The 22,068-nt window shown below is 53.9% G+C and overlaps 1 protein-coding gene across 1 annotated transcript in view; it reads left to right on the plus strand.

Moving 5' to 3' along the window:
• The first annotated feature begins 9,375 nt into the window (after window positions 1-9,375).
• Octalpha2R (alpha2-adrenergic-like octopamine receptor) overlaps window positions 9,376-22,068 on the plus strand; it is a 123,052-nt gene continuing 110,359 nt past the window's right edge. Inside the window, exon 1 of the mRNA XM_017904943.1 lies at window positions 9,376-10,558. Within this exon, the coding sequence (XP_017760432.1) occupies window positions 9,383-10,558 (1,176 nt within the window). The 5' untranslated portion in view covers window positions 9,376-9,382. The remainder of the gene's footprint in view (window positions 10,559-22,068) is intronic.

The raw sequence follows: 22,068 nt of genomic DNA on the forward strand, positions 1-22,068 counted from the left end.
CTATTGAACCGTAGTATCAACAAGTCTTGACAACAAGTACCGCAATTATGATATATATTACCGTAGTAAAGGTTGAACGAAATTTAGACTTTGTATGGTTCGAGGAAAGTTTAAAACGTTAAACGCTATGCCGGTTTTACGAGCCGTTCTGTTCACGCCACGGCAGTCATGCGGGCCCCTCCGGGCCATACGGACCAGCGAGGCCTGAACGGAAAGTCTAATACTGGTCCCTAGGGACAGGTGTGGCGTTTAACGTGTTAATACCGTCTTGATCTTCAGTTTGCTTATCGGAGAAGAGTTAGCTTTTTAACTCCTTGCCCTGAGATTTAAGAAGATTCAGTAGCGTGGTCCCAAAACGTAAAAACAAAATTGCGGAGACTTCGAGCCATTCCACGGTTTGACAAACATGCTTAAAGTTGTACCAATCGCACACGACTGACGTGGTGTATTGTACTTATTAGAAAAATACCATTCGGGAATAGTTAATTTAATAAATTACAAAAATACAAGTGAAAAACGTACCACGAGCCAGGCCCGTGATAGTCAGTTTCGACCCGACCGATGTACCACGAGCCAGGCACGTGATAATCAGTTATGGCCCGAAAACTTGACCACGAGCCTCGCACGTGGTTGTAGGCCAAAGAGTTAAGACGATACATCTGGTTTTGAGTGTGACGTGGGAAATCGAGGTTCATGAACAGGATATCTGATTTTGGATATGACACGAGATAACTTGGTAATTTTCGAACCGGGGAAGTTAGATTTGACATTAGAACTCTCGCAGCTATCACATTCGAGACACGTCTCTGGGAAAAAGCGTGATCGAGTCACGGCGTCGTTCCGCTCCGTGATCTCGCTAATATTTAAATGACTGCCGAAACGCGGACGCGGTTAGTAAGAGACGACTCCGCGTTGGGAAAATAATTCGAAACGCGATACTCGGGCTGGCTTTTAACGAAATGCGACTACTCGCGATGGAAACGCGATTCGTTCCACGGATCCAGCGATAGGGGTGGTGCCTACGCCTTTTCTCGTCGACCTGGCACGCGATGTCTCGCACCGGGGTTCGACGACCTCCTCTACAAAGACTTTTTATGCACCCCGCTTAGCCGGGTCCGATCCCGGCATAGCTAATTTTAAGCAAATCTTCGGGCTAATTTTAACGGGGTAATTTTACGGTGGCCGGTGTCGTAAAACGACCCGTAAACGACGAAATTTATCACAACTCGGCCATCGCTTTTCTCTTTCTTTCGCTCCCCCCGTGCCCCTCCTGTCCCGCTCCGTTCACCCCGCGTCGATAAATAACGCGAACTCGTGCCTCCTTAGAAATCACTCTCGCACCGACCTCGTAAACGAAGCTTTATCGACGAAGTTATTTCGCTGCTGGGAAAGAGCCGGTACCCGATACCAGAATCGTTCCCCTTTGTCGACCCGCTGAAACATTTGCATCCAGCGCGATATCGAGATCCGGCCGAGGTCGCGGATACGCGACGAGTAGGGGTTAACGTCGATTAAACGATCCTCCGTCTCTCCGAATGGGAGGCGAGCACGTCCCGAAAATCGTAAGCGCTCCGGGGGCCAGCGATCGCGCCAACTTCGGAGCACGTAGCGGCGAGCAAATTACAAAGTCAATACGCACGACGGTCCTACGTTCGTCGCAGCCTCGCGGTATCTTCGCGAGAACTGCTCTCTAACCAACTATGCCGATACTTCGGGCGAGACCGTGGAAATTTCGAAGCCGGCGCCTTGATCGCTTGGAAATTGCTTCGAAAGATTACACGAGATCGCGGAATAATCTTATCTCCTTCGGTTAGCTCTTCAAACAATCGCGTCTTATCATCGGCAACGGATAATTCGACAAACATTTATCCAACGCCTTCGTCGTCTCCCCTAATCGTGTGCTTAGCTATCGATTACCATTCAAATGGCTACAAATATCGTCCCCCTTCTCGAGATCCCCGCTGTCAGATTAACCTCTCGGAATCGACGCAAGAAATTTCCTGCAGCCATCGTCACCTGTCCCCTTCGGTTAAAGCGTCCTCCTCCGCAGCCCCGACGTGACTCTACATTCGTCGTCCGGTACGGTGGACCACGAGAAATCCTCGCGGTTGATTCTTCCGGCGCGGCTCTAATCCCGGGTTAATCTCTCGGTTTCCACTTCCCTCGAAATCCCGGCTATCGCGGCGGGTAACAGTCGTTATCCGGAGCAGGTAAATCGCAGCGATCGCGTCTCCGTCCCCGTTGACAGACAATGGCGGTCGAATTCGGGGGTGGTCGCGAGGCGGGCCCGTATCTCGGCGCGAAGGACGCCGGCGAAAACGAAGGAGTTCCTAACTAGTTTCTCCGTGCATGTTCCCCGGACGGGAACAATGCCGATGCACGTACACACTGCGCGCACCAATACTCGTCTCCTATACACGGAAAGGAAGAGAGCGCGCGAGCGAGAGAAAGAGGGAGGGTTGGAGAAAGAGAGGAAGGAAGGATGGTAGAGAAAGAGGGAGAAAGAGGAGAGAAGAGGCCTACTGTACGTCGGAGTTACGACAATATCCCGAACTTACCGACGGCAAACTTTCGGCAAAGAGACAGACGGAGAGAATGAGAGCAGCTCGCGGGGGTGGATGGGGCTGGCAGCGTTGACGCGGCGCCGTCAAAGGAACCGAGGACGTCTGCCTTATGGATACGCAGAGGCAGCGAGAGCGAGAGGGATGGAGAGACGCGGCCGTGGGCGTTCGAAGGGTGGCCGCGATAGCCACCGTTGGAAATTTCGAGCTCGAGAATTCTCCTCTCGTGCCCGCTCCCTGTGACACAGTTTTCTTTCGCATAGAGAAGCTTGTATCGCGAGCTAGCATAACGGCTAATTTCTGCCCGCTCCTGTCCCCCGGCAAACTTTACTCCCGACATGGATACGTTAAATAACGTTTCGGGCATTTAATAAGCAACAAGTAGATTCTGCAACTTTTCCATATTTCCGGTAACGAATTCTGCCCAGAGGGTGAGACGCGGAGATGGCGCGGCCGATCGCCCCGTCGTCGTTCCGCCAATTATTACCACCGGTTTTCCCGTCTGCCGGGAAGAAAAAGCCGGTCATAAAGTTAATTTTATCCGCAGGCTTCTCGCTACTCCCGCGAATTAATGCCCCGCGCCAGGTAATATATTCCGATTGAATTATTTTACACAGGAACGAACGGATTCCTTTCTTTGCGTTCTCTTATTTTGAATTATTCATCGCTTTGTCGGAAATTGCTTCCGCGCCACTTTCAATTACACGTTTGTCCATGTTCGACTACCGGTAGCAAGCGGCTGGCACCCCGCGTGTAATTTCTTTCCCGTTTCGACGCCTCGCGAGTTCAGCGGATCGCCAACTTATCGGACTCACCCTCGCAAAGATTCCCGACCATCGCAACTTTCCACGTTCAACTTCGAACGACGAATCTGCGTTGGTAATGTCCCGTGCACGCTCCTTCCTCCACGCGAGCTCATAAGGTCGTCGAGTGGTCCAAGCGGCGTATAATTTCCCAACTACCCCCTCACTCGTCCCCGAAAAATCGACCAGCTCGACTCCTCCATCACCGAGCAACGAGCGCGAATACGATTCGCGGCCGCGAAACGGGATCGCGGATTTACAAAAGCGTCGTTGAATTCCTTCGTTTCTCGAGATTTATCGAGAAAAAATTGCACTTTCGTTGGAGCCACGGTAACGCGGATAAAATAAAACGAAAGTTTACCCAGCTCGATTCTATATCGCGGAATCTGTGCTCGGCTGTCCGCTTTAATTAATAGCTGTCGCCCTTTAATTCCATTCCATCGGTCTATCGACGAGCTGAAAATGTTTGCGAACGCGCCACCGCGGCTGGATCACGTTTTCATTGCCTTAGAGACGTTCGATCCGTCTGTAACGATCGAGATCTCGCGGCAGTAGGCGCGAATTCATTCCGGGGAAGGAAAGCTTCCTCCGTTCTCCACCGGCGACTCGCGAGGAGGAATATTTGCTAGCAAATATCGCGATTTCTGGGCGACGAGGCGGTTACTCCGGGACACGGGGGTGAGAGAGGGAGGCCTCGAGTCGTGCCGATAGTTCGATAAAAATTTAATAAAGCATCGCAAAAGTGTCGCGAGTCGAGAACATACCGGGCCGTTTAATGAAATTTTATTGCGACCGTGCGCTCGCTAGAGGAGTCCTTAAACGCGAGCCGATTCGCGAATAAGACTCGAAGACTGATTCGTTAAAATTTCCCCGAACTGGTAACGAATTCTCGAACACGTACACACAGGCAGAGATAAACCGTCCGATAGTCAAGCCGGGTTCGTGGCTGAACGTCCATCGAACGTTCCCGATAAATATTCTATGCATTCTTAAATCTTCATTTCGGGCACTGCCTCTAAAAGAGAATACGCGATCATCCAATTTCGTCGTCTAAACTGCTACCCCTATTCTTACTCTCTCTCTCTCTCTTTCTCTCTCCCTCTTAAATCCATGGAAAATTCATTCTCCCTGCACCACGTCCGCGTATAATCTTGCCGCGAAACGAACGTATTCAGCGCCGGTTTGCAGGCTTCCGCGGCTTCGGCTTTAAAACCGCGATGCGAGCGGGTAAAACGGGAACGAATGGAACGCGAGCGATTGTTGACGACGGCCATCAACGACCCCAATCAACCGATTAACGTTGCTGCGCCAATGTCAGCGCCGTTATCAGCGACGTGATCGTCGTGTGCCTGTGTGATCGCAGCCGATCCCCGCGTCGCTGATCATCGGGGTCTCTCTCTTCGTCGTCTGATCGTGGTGGTTTCACGTCCGTGAATATACCCTCGGGCCGGTAACAACCAGCCAGCCGGAGAGCAACATAATATATTCCCGATCCGGTGGCTCGATGTTCTAAAGGCGACTATCAAGTTGTGGTCGCCTAATTTACGATCCCGGCAAATGGACGCCGGCTTTAGTGGACGCGGCTTCTGCCCTCCTCACCCACACGCGCGCAACCACCCACCCCTGACTCACCCTTCTCTTTCGCTTCTCGTTTTCCCTATACCAGCCGACCGGCGGCTGGCTAGCTGGCTGGCTGGCTGGCTGGCTGGCTGGTCTGTCGGAGGATCCTCCCTTGGGACTTTGTTATCACGGCGGAAAGCAACGCGTGAACTTCACGATCTAGGGAGCAACGCGAACAATTAAGTGGCGCAAGGATAGCTCCAGGGGACGGCTATTTCGAATATTAAGCTCGGGGGTGCGGGCAGAGAGGGAGGGAGGCTAGCAGCTGCTCGCCGGATTACTTGGATAAATCTGGCCCCAAATTTGGCTCGGCTGAATGGCTCGGTGTGGAAGAGGGTGGTCTACGCTCGGCAACGGATGTTTGGGATAGCGGGGCGAGTTTTCGAGTGAACTTGGCCCGGTTGTGTAATTCGGTTACACGTCTGGTTTTATTCCGCCCGCGATATCCATTAGCGAGTAGGTTAATTGGATAGTTCGGGAGTCAATTGGAATATTAAATATCCCACCGCGAGTGTCGCGATCCACGCGCCAGCGTAAACAATCGATTAGCACGCGATCGGCTGTAGTCTGGCAGCCAATTGGAACGGGCGGTGGGCCTGGCGGGAAGGAATCTTCCAATCACCGGGATGGTTCAATTGATCGGATCTAATCTCGGATTCGGGCAAATCGACAGGTCCGACGCGTGCAACGGCAGGGACTGGCAACTGGTCGCCATTCGACAGCTCGAGCTCGCGGCAGGAGTGGGATCCACGTCCTTGATCCATCGATCCTGCTCACGGTGGCGTTCATCTATATTCGGCCTATCGAAGAGACCCACGAACCCGATAGCCTCGAGAGACGGAACGAGCGTTCTCGAGAGAAAGAGACGAGAAAGAGGGGTGAAAGGCAACGACGATGACGACGAAAAGGAAGAAGGAGGAGAGGAAGAAGAAGAATAAGAAGAAGAAGAAGAATTTTTTCGCCAGCGGACCGATCGGTCGATGGTCCAAAGTCGACTGTCAGGCCACGGCGGTCGGGTGCTGGCGGCGTCCCGACGCTTGCGCCGCAGCTTTCGCGACTCCGTCAGACGGCGCCCCGACGCTGGTACCGTCGGACGGACCGGTCGGTCGGGCCACCAGTCAGCCTCCAGTGAGCCAGCCAACCTCTCTCTCTCCCTCTCGCTCGCTCTCTCGCGTGCACGTAGAGGCGCGCGCGCGCGCGGCCGCGTCCTCGCACCTATACGATACCGTGCACACCCGCGCGTGCACTCGCACACGTACACACACGTACACGACCACACGTAGCCGGAGTGCGGAGAATTCACGGACACGCGGTACAGCGTCGTTGTGGAGAGTAACACGCGCGCACATGCACACCGTCGCTCTCGTTCTTTCTCGCTCCATCCCTCTCCCCGAACTTTCTTCGTCGCACGCCCGCCTCGATCCTGCGAGGAGAGTCTCTATCCAGCGAACGACACGAGAGGGAGTCCGAGTTCCTGGCTCGTCCCTCGCGGCTGCAGTGCGTTCCCAAACATCCACGAGACAACCTCGAGGTGTCCGCACGTACGCACGCACGCACGCATCAGCCGTTCAAGGACCACGAGGAGAGAAGATCCGGTCGATCCCGTGACGCTTCCTAGATCCAATCTGCCATCGACGGCACGCCGAGCCACGTCGATCGTCGCTTTCGCCGTTAAAATCGTCGTCGTCATCGCCGTCGTCGTCGTCGTGGTTGCTGGATGTTTTCAATGTCGCGATACTCGGTCGAGGGGAGAAAATAGTTCCTCGCCGTCGCTGCGGTTCCAGTCTTCGACAAGTGGTGTCCCGCGTCTACGATTCCGTGTCGTTCGTCCGTTCTGTGTGTACTCGAACATTACACCCTTGAACCCCGCAAGTCTCGGCCGACGAGCTCGAGTTTCCCGCGCGTGTTTCTCGTGTGATTCGACGATCGTTCGTCGCGACTCGAGAGGAGAGAGGAGTATAGTCGGCGACGAGAGCTCGGTGCGTGGTACAGTGGACCTCGTGACGGACCAAGCGTAAAACGACGACGTGGCAGAAACGTAAGTGGTGCAGAGATCGCTGCCTGCTCGATATTTTCGTCGGGGATTACGGCGCGGAGAAGCTCGCGAACGAGGCGCGAGCCCCGATGATAGACGACGGAAGAGGGAGGAGGCTGCTGTGAAGAGAGGAGCTTCTCATGGGAAATGCGTCGAAGGGGAACGCGTGGTGGATGTCAAGCCCGATGGAGAAGCTAGCAGCGTGACGAGCCGAGGGAGACCGTGATCTTCGCTCCTGATCGAGATTTCGCGAAATTACGGAGGGACGTGTGCTTGGTGGCTGGAAAGCCGAGAGTGCGGACGAACGAGGGGGAATAATCGAGCGAACTTTTGTCGTGTGTCGGGGAGGAACTTTGTTCGCTGGCTGTGATCAGCTGACGCGTCGAATCGCTGGCGCACGGTTCGTGCGAGAACTCCAGGCTAGCCTCGATTCCCGAGGACACGGTGTGCGCGAATGAATCCTGTTGATCCTGGTGCGTGAAACAGGCGAGGGTTAAAGGACGGGCCGGGGGAACGGTTCAGGGACGCGTATCGACGAATCTCGAGCGTGTAAATAGGTGTACAGATGGGTCGAGGACGTCGACTTTGATCGAAGAAACGTCCCAGACGCGTTCTCCTTTTTCCTTCCTCTCGCGCATCGCTCTCTCGTTCCTTCCGATCTTCCTCCAATCATCCGCGCGTGCTAGCACTATCGTAAATAATAACGTAAATAATAAAACCGGAGGAATCGTTGCACCGCGACCAACCACCGTTCCTACGAATCACGGAGCAACGGTGCAAACGTGCGTCGGGGCTGCGTAGGGAGAACGACGGATTCTAATTAGAGACCAGCAGTCTACGAGTGCAAATGACGCGTGTGTAGTAGAGAACCCTCACACGGATCAAGCTGGTCCGCGATTCGTCGCGTGTGTCTGTGCGTGCGTAGAGTAAATAGATATCTGTGTCTGTCGCGATTTTCGTTTTCTCGCCCGTCAGTGGCGCGTTCGATTCAGTTTCATTCGGTTCTAACAGGACGAGTAAGTACGAGCAATCGTAACAATTCGCTAAAGTCGCAAGTCGGAGCAGTACGGGTATATATCCAGCGCTTAGCCTTTTTAGCCGTGGCGCGATAATTAATTAGCTTAAGGGCGTCGTTCGGACGGGGGGGGGAGGGGAAAAATATAGAAAGCGGCGTGTAGCGGGGGAGGAAAAGCTGGCCGGTGGTGACGGCGTGTCGAATATCGGGCATCGTACAAGCTTCGGGCTACGCGATCGCCTCGGTGTCGGGTCCTCGTGGATAGCTCGCTGGAGAGAGATTCCGGTCGAGTCCTTTGGCGGATCGTCCAAGTGGATCGCGTCGCGAGAGGGCCGTTGTTGGCTCGATTCGAAGCCGAGAAAGGTGTCTGAACGGGTGGAGCTTTAATCTAAGAGGAAGGTAAAAAAGGGGGACCAATTTTTCACGCCCGTTCTCAATCTCTCTATCTCTGTTCCTTCCTTCCCATCTCGCTCGTCTTTCTCTTTCGTCCTATCTATCGCTCTTTCTCTCCCTCTGTCTCGCTGTCTAGCTGACCCCCGCTCTCTTCCCCTATCCGCCTTTATCTTCTTAATCCAGCCAGCCAGCGGACTATCCATAAATCTCTCTCTACGCTCTTTCCGTATTAACTCCGTCATCGTGAGACCGGCCGGAATACCGGGAATACGAAGAGGGAGTCGCAACTCACGCAAGCAATAAATCAAGGGCGAACCTAGCACTGCGACAGCGGCGAACGAGGAAGGTGGTAGTATCCGTAGGTAGCGGCCAGGCGAGAATCGCCGAAAAATCAGATTCCAGGAGACTTTGATCCAACCACGGAGATCCTTCGCGATCTTCGAGAAATCGCGCTACAGTCAAAGGACAACGCCAGGAGTTCGCGCGAATGTCATATAGATTTTAGCACAGAAAGGACTCTACGGTGTAACGAGTAGAACGGTAGCCAAACCCTTGTCCCTCTCGCACTCTCTCTCTCTCTCTCTCTTTCTCTCTCTTTCTCTCTCTCTCTCTCTCTCACTCTCTCTATCTCTCACTCTCCCAGTCTCTCTTCCTTACGGTGTATTATTCGCGAAAGCAAGGGAGATCCAGGAGAGAAGAAGCAAGTTATCAAAGGCAGCCAAGAGGCACCCGCCGGTTGCAAACACCGCACACGCCATTGTCCGTTTAATGACGATGACATCATCCTGAAACGGGCATGACGCCCCTGGCCTCGAGATGCGACGAGACCACTACCATCCTGCTGTTGCTGCTACTCGAGCTGGCACCCGGTGCACGCTGCTACTCGCGCGCGGCCACCACGTCCGCCTCGACTTTGTCGAGATAGCATCTACAGTCGACGGCGAGGGTGCGAGTGATGCCGCTCCTCGGCAGCATTATGACCATCGACGCCGCCGGTAGTCCGACTACGGTGTCCACCAGCGTCTTCGACGAGAACATGACGTGGTCTCGACCAACCGGTGGCTCTACGTCTTCCACTAACGAGGCCCACTCGATTGACCACGCGATCCTCACCGACGAACAGCAACTGCACCGGCTGATAGCCGCCGCGACCACGACTGCCGGCGATCGTGCAACCACCCGCAGTCCCGACGTCGACGACCAAGGACCAACCACCACCACCGAACAATACTCTGGCACCGGGTACAACGACACGGGTACTACTGGGACGAACGTTCGAACGGAAGAGGAGGAAATCGCGAGGACTGGTGATTGTGCTTGCGAGAGATACGGTGCCGGGGATATCGCGTCGGAAAGTGGTAGACTGCCCTTCCTCGTGACCGAGGAGTTGGACGAAGCGGAGGTCGCTGATACCAGCGAGGGAAGCACCGTCGACGGTTTCCAAGACACCACCACCGGTGTCGTCGGTGTCAGCACCACCGATCGGGTGGACGTGGAAGGACTGAGAGAGCTGGAACTGTTGTTCGGCTTGGGTGGCATAATGGAGGATCTCGGTGGATTCAACGACTCGTTCAACGACAGTCTCCTGGTCCCGTGCAACGACAGCCTGTCCAACGAAACCACCTACGTACTCGGGGAGAGCATGTATCCATCCGGGTACACGTTGCCGCACATCATTCTGGCATCCGTCCTGGCGACACTCTTGATGATCGTGATCGTCGTGGGGAACATGCTGGTGATCATCGCCATCTTCACCGAGAAGGCGTTGAAGAACATACAGAACTGGTTCATAGGCAGCCTAGCCGTGGCCGATTTCTTCCTAGGCCTGGTGATAATGCCCTTCTCGTTGGCCAACGAGATCATGGGATATTGGATCTTCGGCTACTGGTGGTGCGACATTTACTCCGCCATGGACGTGTGGCTGTGCACCGCCAGTATAATGAACTTGTGTCTGATAAGCTTGGACAGATTCTGGAGCATCACGCAGGCGGTGGAATACCTGAAGAAGAGGACTCCGGCTAGGGCAGCCGTGATGATCGCGCTCGTCTGGGTCCTGTCCGGTATCGTTTGCATCCCTCCGTTGCTCGGCTGGAAGCGACCCACGCCGGCTGAAGAGTACCCCAAGTGTAAGGTAGGAAACCACCCCTTTTTTCGCCGTTAAACCCCCTCTCCCCCGTGTTTCGTCCTCCTATCTCTCGTCTCTTCGGGCAGCAGAGCCGACTAGAGGTTTTTGCGCGGAATAAAATAACCCGAGACAGGATAACGCGGCACGGAGACACAGCTGCTCGAGTCACGGTTCGGGTAGTTAATGTTTAAAACACGATTTACTCGTGTTTTGCACTCGAGCAAACAGGGGCGGGTAATACAAGAGTTAATTATTTCCTCGAAACTGGTTGTTAGGTCGGGCGGCCGTTGCAGATGACAGATTACGGGCTCGTGTTTCGTCTTCAAGCAGCGGAATTAAATCGGCCGTAACGAGAAGAAAAGCCGCGGTGGAAAAAGACGGAGGAAACTCCGAACGATCCTTCGAAATAATTTCTGCCACGCCGTTTATCTCGCTCAACGGACACCGGTCGAGTCGGATCGTTCTTGACCGTACAATTCGGCCATTTCTCGCCGGTGAATACCGTTTCGGGGCTTAATTACTTCCAGCAGATGGACTCGTTGTTCAGAAACGACGGATCACTCGCGTATCTAGGCGCAATCGCGATTCAAATTCATCGGATAACCTCGAGTTTCTTCCGCGATCGACTAGGGTTAACAGGTTGTGCATCCCGAGTCCCTTGACACCGGCCCCTAGCTAGCTTTTGACAGCGAGTTTCTATCTTTATCGTTCACGCGAGCTGTCCGTTATGCTATTATCGATATACCTGTGCTTCGAACGACAGGTATAGTTGGACAAATTTCTAAAGCGATCAGGACTTTCGTCTCGATCGACGACTTAACCGAGACACTTTGACACCCCCGGAGTGACAGACGAAAGGCTTCAACGCTTTCGCTACTACGGCTGACTTATAGTCACTGACTACGGGACGCCACCTACACAGGGAAGATGATTAAAGTCACAGGCCAGCAAAATTGTGTCAAAAATTGAGACAAGTACTTAGCTCTCTTCGCAAAGAATTGCAAACCCCATTGCGATGGCTCGTATTTTCTTTTTCCTTTATTTTTCTTTCAAAATACTTGGTCTAGAATGCTAAAGACTGCGCGCGCGCGCAATGTTTCCACTTTTGGCACGGTACTTCGCGAAGAGACCCGCCACTGCGAGAGGGTTAAACTCGAATCTCGCGACGTTGTTCGTTTCGCGTATTGGTTCGCGAAAGGAGCAAGAAATACGCGAGCATACGAGCTAGGATTGAAAAGCGGAATCTACCTATCGCAGGTATTTTCTCGCTAGCTGTGTCCTGTGACGGTCACACGACCGGCTGGTCTCTTTTTACGCGTCGGTGAAACTCACCCTTATCCTCGACCCCTCGAAGGCAGCTCACGTTGGCCTCTGCAAAACGCCGCGCGAGATTGCAATCCTATGCCCGACACTTTTGCTCCGCGAGCTGACTTTCCACAAACTCCGTCGTGTTACCTTGTTTCCATTTTTCTCCCTTTTTCCATCCTCGCCCCCGTTTCCTTCCGCCACTTTTTCCCGCAACACTCGGCCACTGTGGACGCGTCGATTCGGTTCCCATTGCGAGATTCAATCGAGAGTTCCGAAGCCCGAAATACGAATTTTCGTCGGCGTTCCGAGGAACCTCAAGGTTTATCGTTCCCATTGATCACGCTGTTTGCCGCTAATTGGAAGGCTCCGCGTTCTCTCGACCGAGCGAGCGCGCGGTTTAATTAAGCCTAGCCAGCTCGTCACTGCAACGCGAACTTTTTAACGGGCAAATTTTCGGAATCGAGCCGCGCAACTCGAAACCAGCCACTCGTTATTAACGCGCGCAATCGAGCCTCGCGAGGCTACCTGTTGTTGCCCGCCGCAGTCATCGCGCTGCCGATTTCGTTCTCGCCGAGCTGATAACTCGGACAAGTTCCAGAGGCGAGAAAAAGAATTTTCCCGATTTTCCCGCGTGCGATTCTATCAACTGTACCCTCGAAAGATAGAGAGAGAGAGAGAGAGAGAGAGAGAGAGAGAACCGAGCTCTCTCGACTTTCTCCCGCAAAAATTTCCTTTAAATTTCCAAAAGGCACGCTAGCTTCTCCCTGCGAGCAAGCGTCGCTGCCGCGGCACTTGTCGCGGGGAACTTGTTGCGAGTTTGCTCGCAAGCGACAGGGAGGATAAGCGAGAAAGTCGCGATGTAATCGAAATTATGGTCGGCGGCGTTCAAACGGCCGGGGTGTCGTGACGGAGCGAGTGGTTAGGAGCACGCGAGTCACGAAGGAGCGGCGGGACGAATTCCAGGCAGGATGAACGAGCAAAGTCGGTATGACTGAGGAGTGTGTAATGGGAGGAGCGGGTAGATGAAATCGGGTGACAGGGAACAGGACGCGGCGCGGCGCGGAATCAAGAGGCTAAGCTTATCGGGCTAAGCCGCGCGTGTTGACTGAAGTCGGCATTAAGTTGGCGCGATACGGCCGAGTCTCTCTCGTGTAAAATCCAGCCCGCGCGCCATTAAGCGGCCGCACGGCGCCACGAATACCTGTAATACAAGAACAACGGCCCGTGTCGGGTCTTCTGGATTCTATTAGCGGCTCCCGCTGCGTGGAACACGGTGTAGCAGCCAGTCGGGTCTCGCGCTGGTCGAACAATGCAGTTCCGCCGTTTCTTGCGTCGAATTTACGAGATGGTCGCACGCATCGTCGACCTTCCTCCCTAATTTTCCCTCCATTTCGTCGAGGCCTCGAAATCTCGATAGGCTATTGCTCCCGTCGTCGAGGTTAAGGGCGAGAAAAGGGCCGGGCGTCTTAAAGGCGCTCCCGACTATGAATGCCTAACGAAATGGCAAAGGGCGAAACGAGATTAACCCGGGACGGAAGCGGAGGAACGGGAAACGCCATCTTTCGTCCGCTTCCGACGCCTTTTTCCCCGTTCGGCAAGGACTGGCAAGCTAATCGCGTTAAAAGATTGAAGCGCTGGCCCGTCTACCCCTCGGATTCTATCAGCGAGTATTTGTCCGCGTTCATTTGTCACCGGGCCCCGTGAAGACTCGATGCCGAGCGCCGCGACGCTAGCACCGTCTCCCAAGCGGTCGCGAGATTGTCAGCCTCGTAATAGCGGCTCTACCGCGAGGCCGCGGTGAATCACGCCGGAGAAAAATAGCGGAGGAGCCTTAAGGAAGATTCATTTCCGGCACGGCCCTGTTCTCCAGCCTCCACCCTCTGCAGTCCTGGAGACGCGAAATTAGCGTGCCCCGATTGTGCGAATTTCGTTTAGGAACGGATTACCGGTAACTGGCGCGCCACGGAATGGCCCGGATTTTCTTCTCGCGAGCCTAATAACTCGGGAACCTAGTGTTCGGTGGGGAACCGTGGTTCTTTACGGAGAATTCTAAAGGAAGATGACTGTCGCCATTCGCGTGGCGCCTTCCGAAGGAACTCGAACTCTAACCCCGGTTTAGCTCTGGTCCAGCGAACAGAGTCGTCACGGAGGACAGCCAGCCAGCTTGCCAAATAGCGAAACAAGAAGGAGACGCGGTATTATAGCAGCGGGAAAAAGCGAAGGTCGTGGTCTAATGGAATTACCAGACCGGTCTGTCTGTCTGCGGGTAGGAAGCAGGTTCGGCGAAAAAGTGGAACTCGCTGTTTACCAGGTCCGCGTCTAGGAGGATCCGCGACAAAGAGGTCGGTATAAAGCGTTTCACGAAGCTCGGGAAGGGAAGTTGAAGGGGTACTTAAAAGGGTGGCGGGCCTCTGGTCGACGGAATTTGTGCTCGATTAAAGTGTTTCGAACATAAAGGAGCGGCCGTTCCACCGCGACTCATCCGTGAAGTCCCTTAACTATCAACTTTTCAAGGAGCGGAAATAAAGTTGAAAGCTTCGCTCTAACTCGGCTCGGTTCCACCGTTCATTAGTCTGTAATTAACGGACTCTTTATCGGAGGCGGGTGCCGGGCCTTTGAAACATTTGCAAAATTTATAACAGTCCGGGCCCTGCTTCTTCCGCCGGTCAACCGAAACAAATGGGACGACGTGGAACGAGATACAATGGACGGAGAAGAGTCCTCTCTGATTAGACGTTTCCACGGTTTCGAAGGAAGGAAGCACGATTTTCCTCGCTGCATCGGGATCTCGAGAGCTCGTCTTTCCGTAATTAGTCCCTTACGAAACGTGCATTAAATACCAGTCACTTTCTCGAGAAACTCCGAGAAATCAAATGGCAAAGCACTCGAGGAAGCTCCGGCGAGCTCGTGGACTCCTTAAGAAATTAGAAACGATCCTCTTTTCGTTCCTCGCTTCTCCCCGCGTTTCGACGGTTTGCCAAATGATCTCGCGCGTACAAGCTGCTTCGAGGGTTGCACGAAAATTCGGCACGTAAAGTACCACGGAAGGACGAGGGAAACATTTTTCGTTCCGTTAATACCTTCGACTTTGCCTCGTCGTTAAAATACCGAGCTCCGAAGGCGCAAAAGTTAGCTGCCTGTCTGCGAGCAACCCGCCGTACACCGACGATATTGCCCCGATTACCGGATAACCCGGTTGCCGTTCGACAGGCGCCCAGCTTCCCTGTCTTTAAATCTTCGTTACCGAAAAGCGCGAAGCGATCGAGCGTACGCGTTTGTTACGCGAAAAATGTTCCTCCCGTCATCCTCTGCCTTCCCCTCGTTCGATTAACCTGTACCTTGGAAACACCCGATATATCCAACGGCCATTCATCATCCGGTGTCTCGCCTCGCCTCGCCTCTTCTCTCAATCCCATCGCGGAGGCACGGCCGCGTTTTCCGGTAACCAACGTGGAAACCTTGAAACGATTTCGTTTCGTTCTCGCGGGGTAATCGCGGCGCGGTGCGAATCGGGGGGTTTGTTAAGCAGCTCGGATAAATAGCGGGCCAGCCATTTGTTTAAGTTTCGCAGCGCCCTGCCGGGTACGGACGTGCTTCAATCTCCTAATGCGCTTAAGTTCACGCCTGCCGCACGGAAGTTGCATCTCTGGGGTGCATTATCCGTTACAACTTCTAATAAATTTCGACCGAGACTCGGTTTCTTCCTCCTCGTCCCTCTCCGAGCCGTGACAGTAAGTCGATTTCGTTCGGGGAATTCCGGCCGGGGAATTCCGAATTAACCCGGCCCTAGCGGAACTACCGAGTAATGAAATGGAAATCCTTTCGCGGTCTTCCCGAGTCTCGTCTTCGCCCAGAATGGGAAACGTTAATCAAAGCGCGGATGAATTTTTACGACCCCTGTCGCTCCAACTGCGCGGCAATTCCGCCATTTTCACACCGCGTGCACGCAGATGCGTGCGAGTTCGAATCTTATCCATGGACTCTTTGCTCGACTTCCACATCCTCGCGCATCCGAAACGGTGCATCGAGCCGGAAGCTCCGAGAATACGACGTTTCGCGAAGGAATTCTCGTCTTTGACGGTTTCGCTGCGAGCGCGGTGCACGTGATTGATCGAGTGCCAGCAGCGGCGTACGCGTCTGTGTTCGAAAGGGGACGCTCGAGCGTGCACGATTTACAATGAAATTTGCAAACGCGCAAAAACGCCGGGAGTGTGTCCCGGTGCTGGATCGACGAATCGTGCAAGTTCCAGCTCGCTTGGCCGAGAAATGCGAGGATCTCGAAGCTTCTGACAGTGGCCCCGGCTTTTACAGCCAAGGCATTTCCCGTTTGCAATGCTGGAAATTGTATTTCCCTCGAAATTCACCGAACGCTGCAATCCCCACGACGTCGGTTAAGTTTCCCCCCCGAATAGAAAAACTACCCCCTTGGCTACCCCCGCCGAAGATAAAGTTATCCGAATTACGTCGTTGTTCGTGGCAATTCGTCGTTGAATTTCCATCCGGTCGTCCGACTCTCGATTGTCGTTAATTGCGATCGAGGGAATAGGAAGCATCTCGAATTAATTGCCCTTCGGACGAAGTCGTTGCGTCGGAATAAGAGAATTATCCTGCAGTAAGAAAGAACTCGATTCGCGGGGGAAGGGCCCGAAGCGTTCGCGAGACAACTCGATCCGAGACGTCGCGAATCCTTCCTCCTTTCCTTTTAAATGGGAGACATTTTCCCCCGACGTGGCCGTAAACAGGGTACAATCACGCGTGTAGCCGCGACTGCGTCTATCGAGGCATTTCGCCAATGTGTCTCCCCGGCTAACGTTGTTAGCCATAAGTACCCTTGCGCTTCTGGCTCTACGTCACGATAAACAGATTACACCGGTGGAAACTCGCGCAACTCACGAGTCGTAGCTCACGATCCATTCGTTCGCGGGACACTTCCAGCCAGCGTCTTCTTCTTCTCCCGCCGGATCGATCCTCGGAATCTCGATACGCGCGAGACGCTGGAATACTCGTTTCCGGAAGTCAATGATACTCTCGCGACGCGCATTTCGACCGACGTGGGCGGTGCGGAATAAAATTTGCGACTACTCAGACCACCTCGACGCGGCAACTCGATTTCCCTGGCACATCGTCGAGATGCAACGATACCTCGCGAGGTTTGCGTCGCTCTCCCGATCGGTTTCACCCTCGGAAACGTTATCCCCCTGCACGCTGATCTCGCGCTGGTGGTATCGTGGCTGGCGGCAGCGAAGCGAAGAGAAATTCGGAACGAAGATGACTGCGCGAGATGGCGGCCGTCGCGACATGCGTCGAGCTCCTACACTCGCGACTCGCTGCTGCCAGCCCCTTTTCTACCTTCGCGTCTCGCCTTTTACCTGGGATTTCGCTTTATTGGCAGTCGAGACGCGGTACGCTCCTTCGAGGGCTTTACTTTCCATCGTTTTTTCGAATCGCACCGATTGTCTCCGGCTCGACGGAGCGGATCACGACGTATTCGAATGGCGCGTGTGCTTCGTCGCGGATTCTCCGAGCGAGCAGGAATCGCGTGACACGGTGATTCGATTGCACCTCGAGAATCACGCTAATGGACGGTGGCGTTACCGGGAATTCTTGCGCGATTTCTAGGTTACGCGTATCGACCCGGAAAACTAGCGGAGACATTGTTTCGTAAAATCCAACGATGCATCGCGGCCATGTTTTCCGAGGCATCAGCGAAACGCGCGATCGACTTTCCTCGCGGAAGTACACCCGATAACGAGCTCGCCCAAGTATCGTCTCCGATTTCCATCTCGCGAAGTTTCACCGTCCCGTTAACGAAACGCGCGATTCGTCTCTGCCAACTTTTTACCCTCTCTTTACAGACAGCCAGCCTCGTTGTTACAAGGGTACGCTCGCGATCTTACCAATCGAGCACGATCGGGCACAAGCGAAACGTCGTTAACGATTATCCGACAGATTTACTCCGCGGGGGTCGCCACCCCCCGCTCGTTCAAATTTCCCGCCGCTTCGGTTAAACGAGTCTTTGACGCGTCTGCTCTCACGTCCTGTGAATTTTATCCCGTTTAACGAGATAAAACGGTATAAAATGGAAATTCAACCGGTTAGAAAAACTGTAACACGGCCGCCGGGCGGAAAGCTGTGTTCCTCCGACGAAATCTCATAACGCGTAACCCGTGGCGAAATTTTTTCCGTTTACCCGGCCTGCTTCCATAAAACGCCTCGCTGACGCACGGCTATCGTAATTATGATAACGCAATTCGTTCCCCGACGCGGAGTAATCACGTTCGCGGGTTTGGTAGCGTAACGTTTGTACCGCCGCGATTTATTGCCGTTCTTTTTGCGCCAACGAGACCAACGGGCTACGTTTTCCCGAGATTGTAACGACGATGTAACGATACCGTGAAAGTGCACGAAGCCGTGGCAGGAATTTCGGTCCGGGGACGTTCGCGAGTTATGCAAAAATTGTTCCCGGTTGTCGGGAATTCCCTTCGAAGCTTTCACGGTCGACTGATCCCGTTCATAGGTCCGCCGCGATTCCTCCAACCCCGTGGTCGACGCCGGCAGATCGGCGAAAAAGAGGGCGCGTCGCGATCGACGAGCTGCGGCTGTCCGATTAGGCGCGATAAATCCGACAGCCTCTCTCGTGTGCCTCGGTGAACCGCACTCGACCTCCGCTAATAAAACCGACCCGGATTAATCAGAGGACCCGCTGCGAGCGGCTCCTTGCACGTGGTCTACCGCTCTCGAATTTCCCCGATCTCGACGCGTGTCCCAGGTGTCGCCATTTTAACCGCGCGCAGCGGGGGAACCGCGATCGAGAATATTATTTCTATCGATGACGGGGACGGTGTGTTCGATCCCAGAGTAACCCAGTCGAAGAGTTTTCCAATTTGAACCCGGACACCCAGTTTCCCACGGCACTTTGCGTACCGACGTTCTGCTCCGAGGCAAACACGAGCGTTGAGTCAGCGCTGGCTAGAGCACAGCCGAACCGCGAAGGTGCAAAGAGGATCGCGCGCAACTTTTCGACCGATCGGCCGAATCGTCGATCGAATAAACACGGGAAGTGAGAAATTCGCACGGAAGCAGACGGGAAAGGCAAACGTGGAAGAGGAGTGGAGCGGTCGGACCACGGCCAAGCAAACTCATTTCACGGCGACAAGTCGGTTCGTTTATCCGCAAACGATTCGTCCCCGTCGGTGGCTACGTCTCTGTCCCGGTGACTTGGATATATCGATGCTATCGGTAACCGAGCAAGTGTCCGTCGATATACTTAATCGCGTCGAGTCAACGCCGCGCTGGGAAGTCGCAGATGGCGCTGCGATCCGACCGATCGAAGAAACGTCGAGTCTCCGACTTCGAGATCGATTGGATAATTACGGAGAACGGCTGGCTTAATCGAGAGGCTCGAGTAGACCGCGTCGAAAACGGCTGGCCGCAGGCTGAAAGGGTGAAAAGCGGCGTCGTGGCGCTGGCATCTACCGCGCTCTTTGTTCGCCATTTTCGCAACTTCCCCTTGTTGCTGCTTCGATTGATTTTCGCAAGCAGTGCCCGTGTAGATTACGTCGCCTTTGGAGAACGCGTGGATAGGTAGACGAGGGGTGTCCGTGGCAAAAGACCATCGTGATTGAACGAGGTGTACTCTTGCGACGAGTTTCGCACCGGTCCTTTATAACACCGGCAAGAACCCGTTTATAAAAATGGATGACACGCACCTACATTTTTTCTACGGGGGAAAAATATCCCAGCTCGTCGAGGGTATCGAAAAGTCCTTTTTTCGCTGAATTTTAAATCCGCCAACGAGCTATACCCACGAATTTCATGAATTTCGTTCACTCCCAAAGACAGCCCCCATCGAACGGGGTCCGTATTTATTCTATCCTATGCGCGATCGCAGAGGAAGCCGGTTTTAGTATTTCTTTTTTTTTTTCTTTCTTTTTTTTCTATTCGATTTTCGACTCGCACCTTCCATTTCGTTATTACGATATCCGCTATGTTTCCACGCGTCGTTCGTTCCTGACACAGCTCGGCGAATATTCGGTTTCCCTTCGACTTTTCGTTCCCGCTTCCACGCCGCTCCCCTTTCCACCACGCAACCAAGCTCGTCGTTCTACTAATCGGATATCTTTGAGCGGAACCACCCCCGCCCGTTTAATCTACCCCTCTTTCAATCAACGTTGTTCCATTTTTCATACTCGCCGATCGTTATATTTAAATCGAAACCGTTTAACCCGCTGCACCGCGATACCGTACACCGATGGTCCATTACCCGCGACTCCCCCATTTGCATATTCCAGAGCAATAAGGAAAATTATGGACGGTATTAATTATGCGCGAATGTTGCGCTGCATGCAACCAGCGAATCGAATAATGAATACTTCAACGTCGCCCTGGTGATCCGGAGAATATCGACGCGGGTCCCTCCAGGCGTTCGAGTAATTCGATGGATCAGCGCGAAAATTTCATCACGCCGTCGAAGCTTTCGAAGCAACGTCTAATAAGATGGAGTCGCGGGAAGCTCCGCGGGGAAAACGGCTGGATCCTCCGAGGTGTGGATGTTGGCGAGAGGTAAATAATTCCGCGGGTAATGCTGCTCGAGATGTATGCTTACGCGAGCAGGGATCAGCGCGAACAGGGGAACTCTGGAGTTTGATGTCCCTGATTCGAGTCCCGATTCAGGTCTAATACCGCCGAATTCGAGAATTTCCTTCGTTTCGCTACTCGACCTCTCCCCCCCCCCCCCCCCCCCCCCCCCCCCCCCCCCCCCCCCCCCCCCCCCCCCGGTTCCAGACCACAGAGTTCCCCTCCTACCTGGTCCCAGTTCTTTTCGTTCTCGATAACTCGACATCTCGATACGACCCATCTCTGCGAAGGTTTTGCGCGCTGAACGAGGAATTCCGAGGGAAAAGGTAGGCTCGGAGCTCTGAAAAGCTCGTTGATCTCGAGGAGCTCTACTCGACGGCCGTTTGACCGACGTGCAAAACCGCGGATTCGTTTTAATCGTGCCTCTAATTGAAACGAACAGGAGTAAAAGCCTGGGTTCCCGCGTGGGCGAGTTAATTTCGCGGGCGAGCGTGACAGGCTACAAAAATCCGTGTCCCAAGGAGAAGGCTATCGAGCTGGCTCCGAGCCGAGGGAAAGGCACGGCGGGTTGCGTTTCGGTACGCCTGCGACACTAGCGCCGCGCGCCGCGTAAAGGTTATCCGGTCTAACGAGGTAGGCTCGGGGAATATGCAATAGCCTCGCTGTTGCTCCTATCCCATTAGGGATTCTTTTGTCCGCGACGATTCGACACACCCTCTATCCCACTGGTTCAAGTGCGAGATGAAAGTTCCCGTTTTCCACGGGGAAATATTTATCTTTCCCCCTCGGCCCCGACTCGGGCGATGAAAAATGTCCCCTTCGAATTAATTCCCTTCCATCGAACGTCCTCGACTGGTCCTTTGATTCCTCTCGAATTGCCCTCGCGGATGAAAGATCCGCGAAATCGCGAGGGAGACGTATTCGACAGTTACGTAATTCGACTCGCGTAACCATAACCTAAAATTCCGATTTTGATCCGGGATGGAACCGAATTCGTCCGACGATGAAGAAACGCGGTTTCATTGGCCAAGTTGCGACGATTCATAAGGTCGGTCGATTAATTTCTTCCAAATAAACCCGCTCGCGGCCGGAAACGAATGGCTCCGTAAGCGGGCTTCCATTAATCGCGCCACTTTAGACCGACGCGCCACCTCGTCTCGCGGATGCAACTTGCCTCGGCAATTTGCCGGCGAGCAGACCCGTTTGTCTTCATTTAACCGGCCACCTTATTTGTCTTGATTCAGTTTTCTTCGATCAATTAGCCCGCGAGGCAGCCCCGCGCGCGCCTGGAATTCAACGCCGGAGAAGGATCCCTTTTGTTCGACTCGGAGTAAATGTTTGCCCGAGTAGCGCGAACAGCGTAGAGGGGCTGAGCGGAGTTAAGAAATCGCGGGTTCCTCTCCTCTGTCTTATTCAGCGGCCTTTGTTCTCGCTAAATGGACCTCTATTACGCGAGGTACCATCGATGCTCGTATACGCGGCGTACATTGTTTCTGCTTCATACCACCTGACCGATGTTCCCGGTGCTTACGTTCGGATTCTCCACGGAAGCTTACCGGTACGGGTCGGGTTTACGTTGCGTTTGTTCGCGTTTCCGCCGGATCTCTCTACCCTCTGTCACGAGTTCTTCC

Source organism: Eufriesea mexicana, unplaced genomic scaffold, assembly GCF_001483705.2.
Source record: "Eufriesea mexicana isolate 0111107269 unplaced genomic scaffold, ASM148370v2 scaffold3527, whole genome shotgun sequence".
Lineage (NCBI taxonomy): Eukaryota > Metazoa > Arthropoda > Insecta > Hymenoptera > Apidae > Eufriesea > Eufriesea mexicana.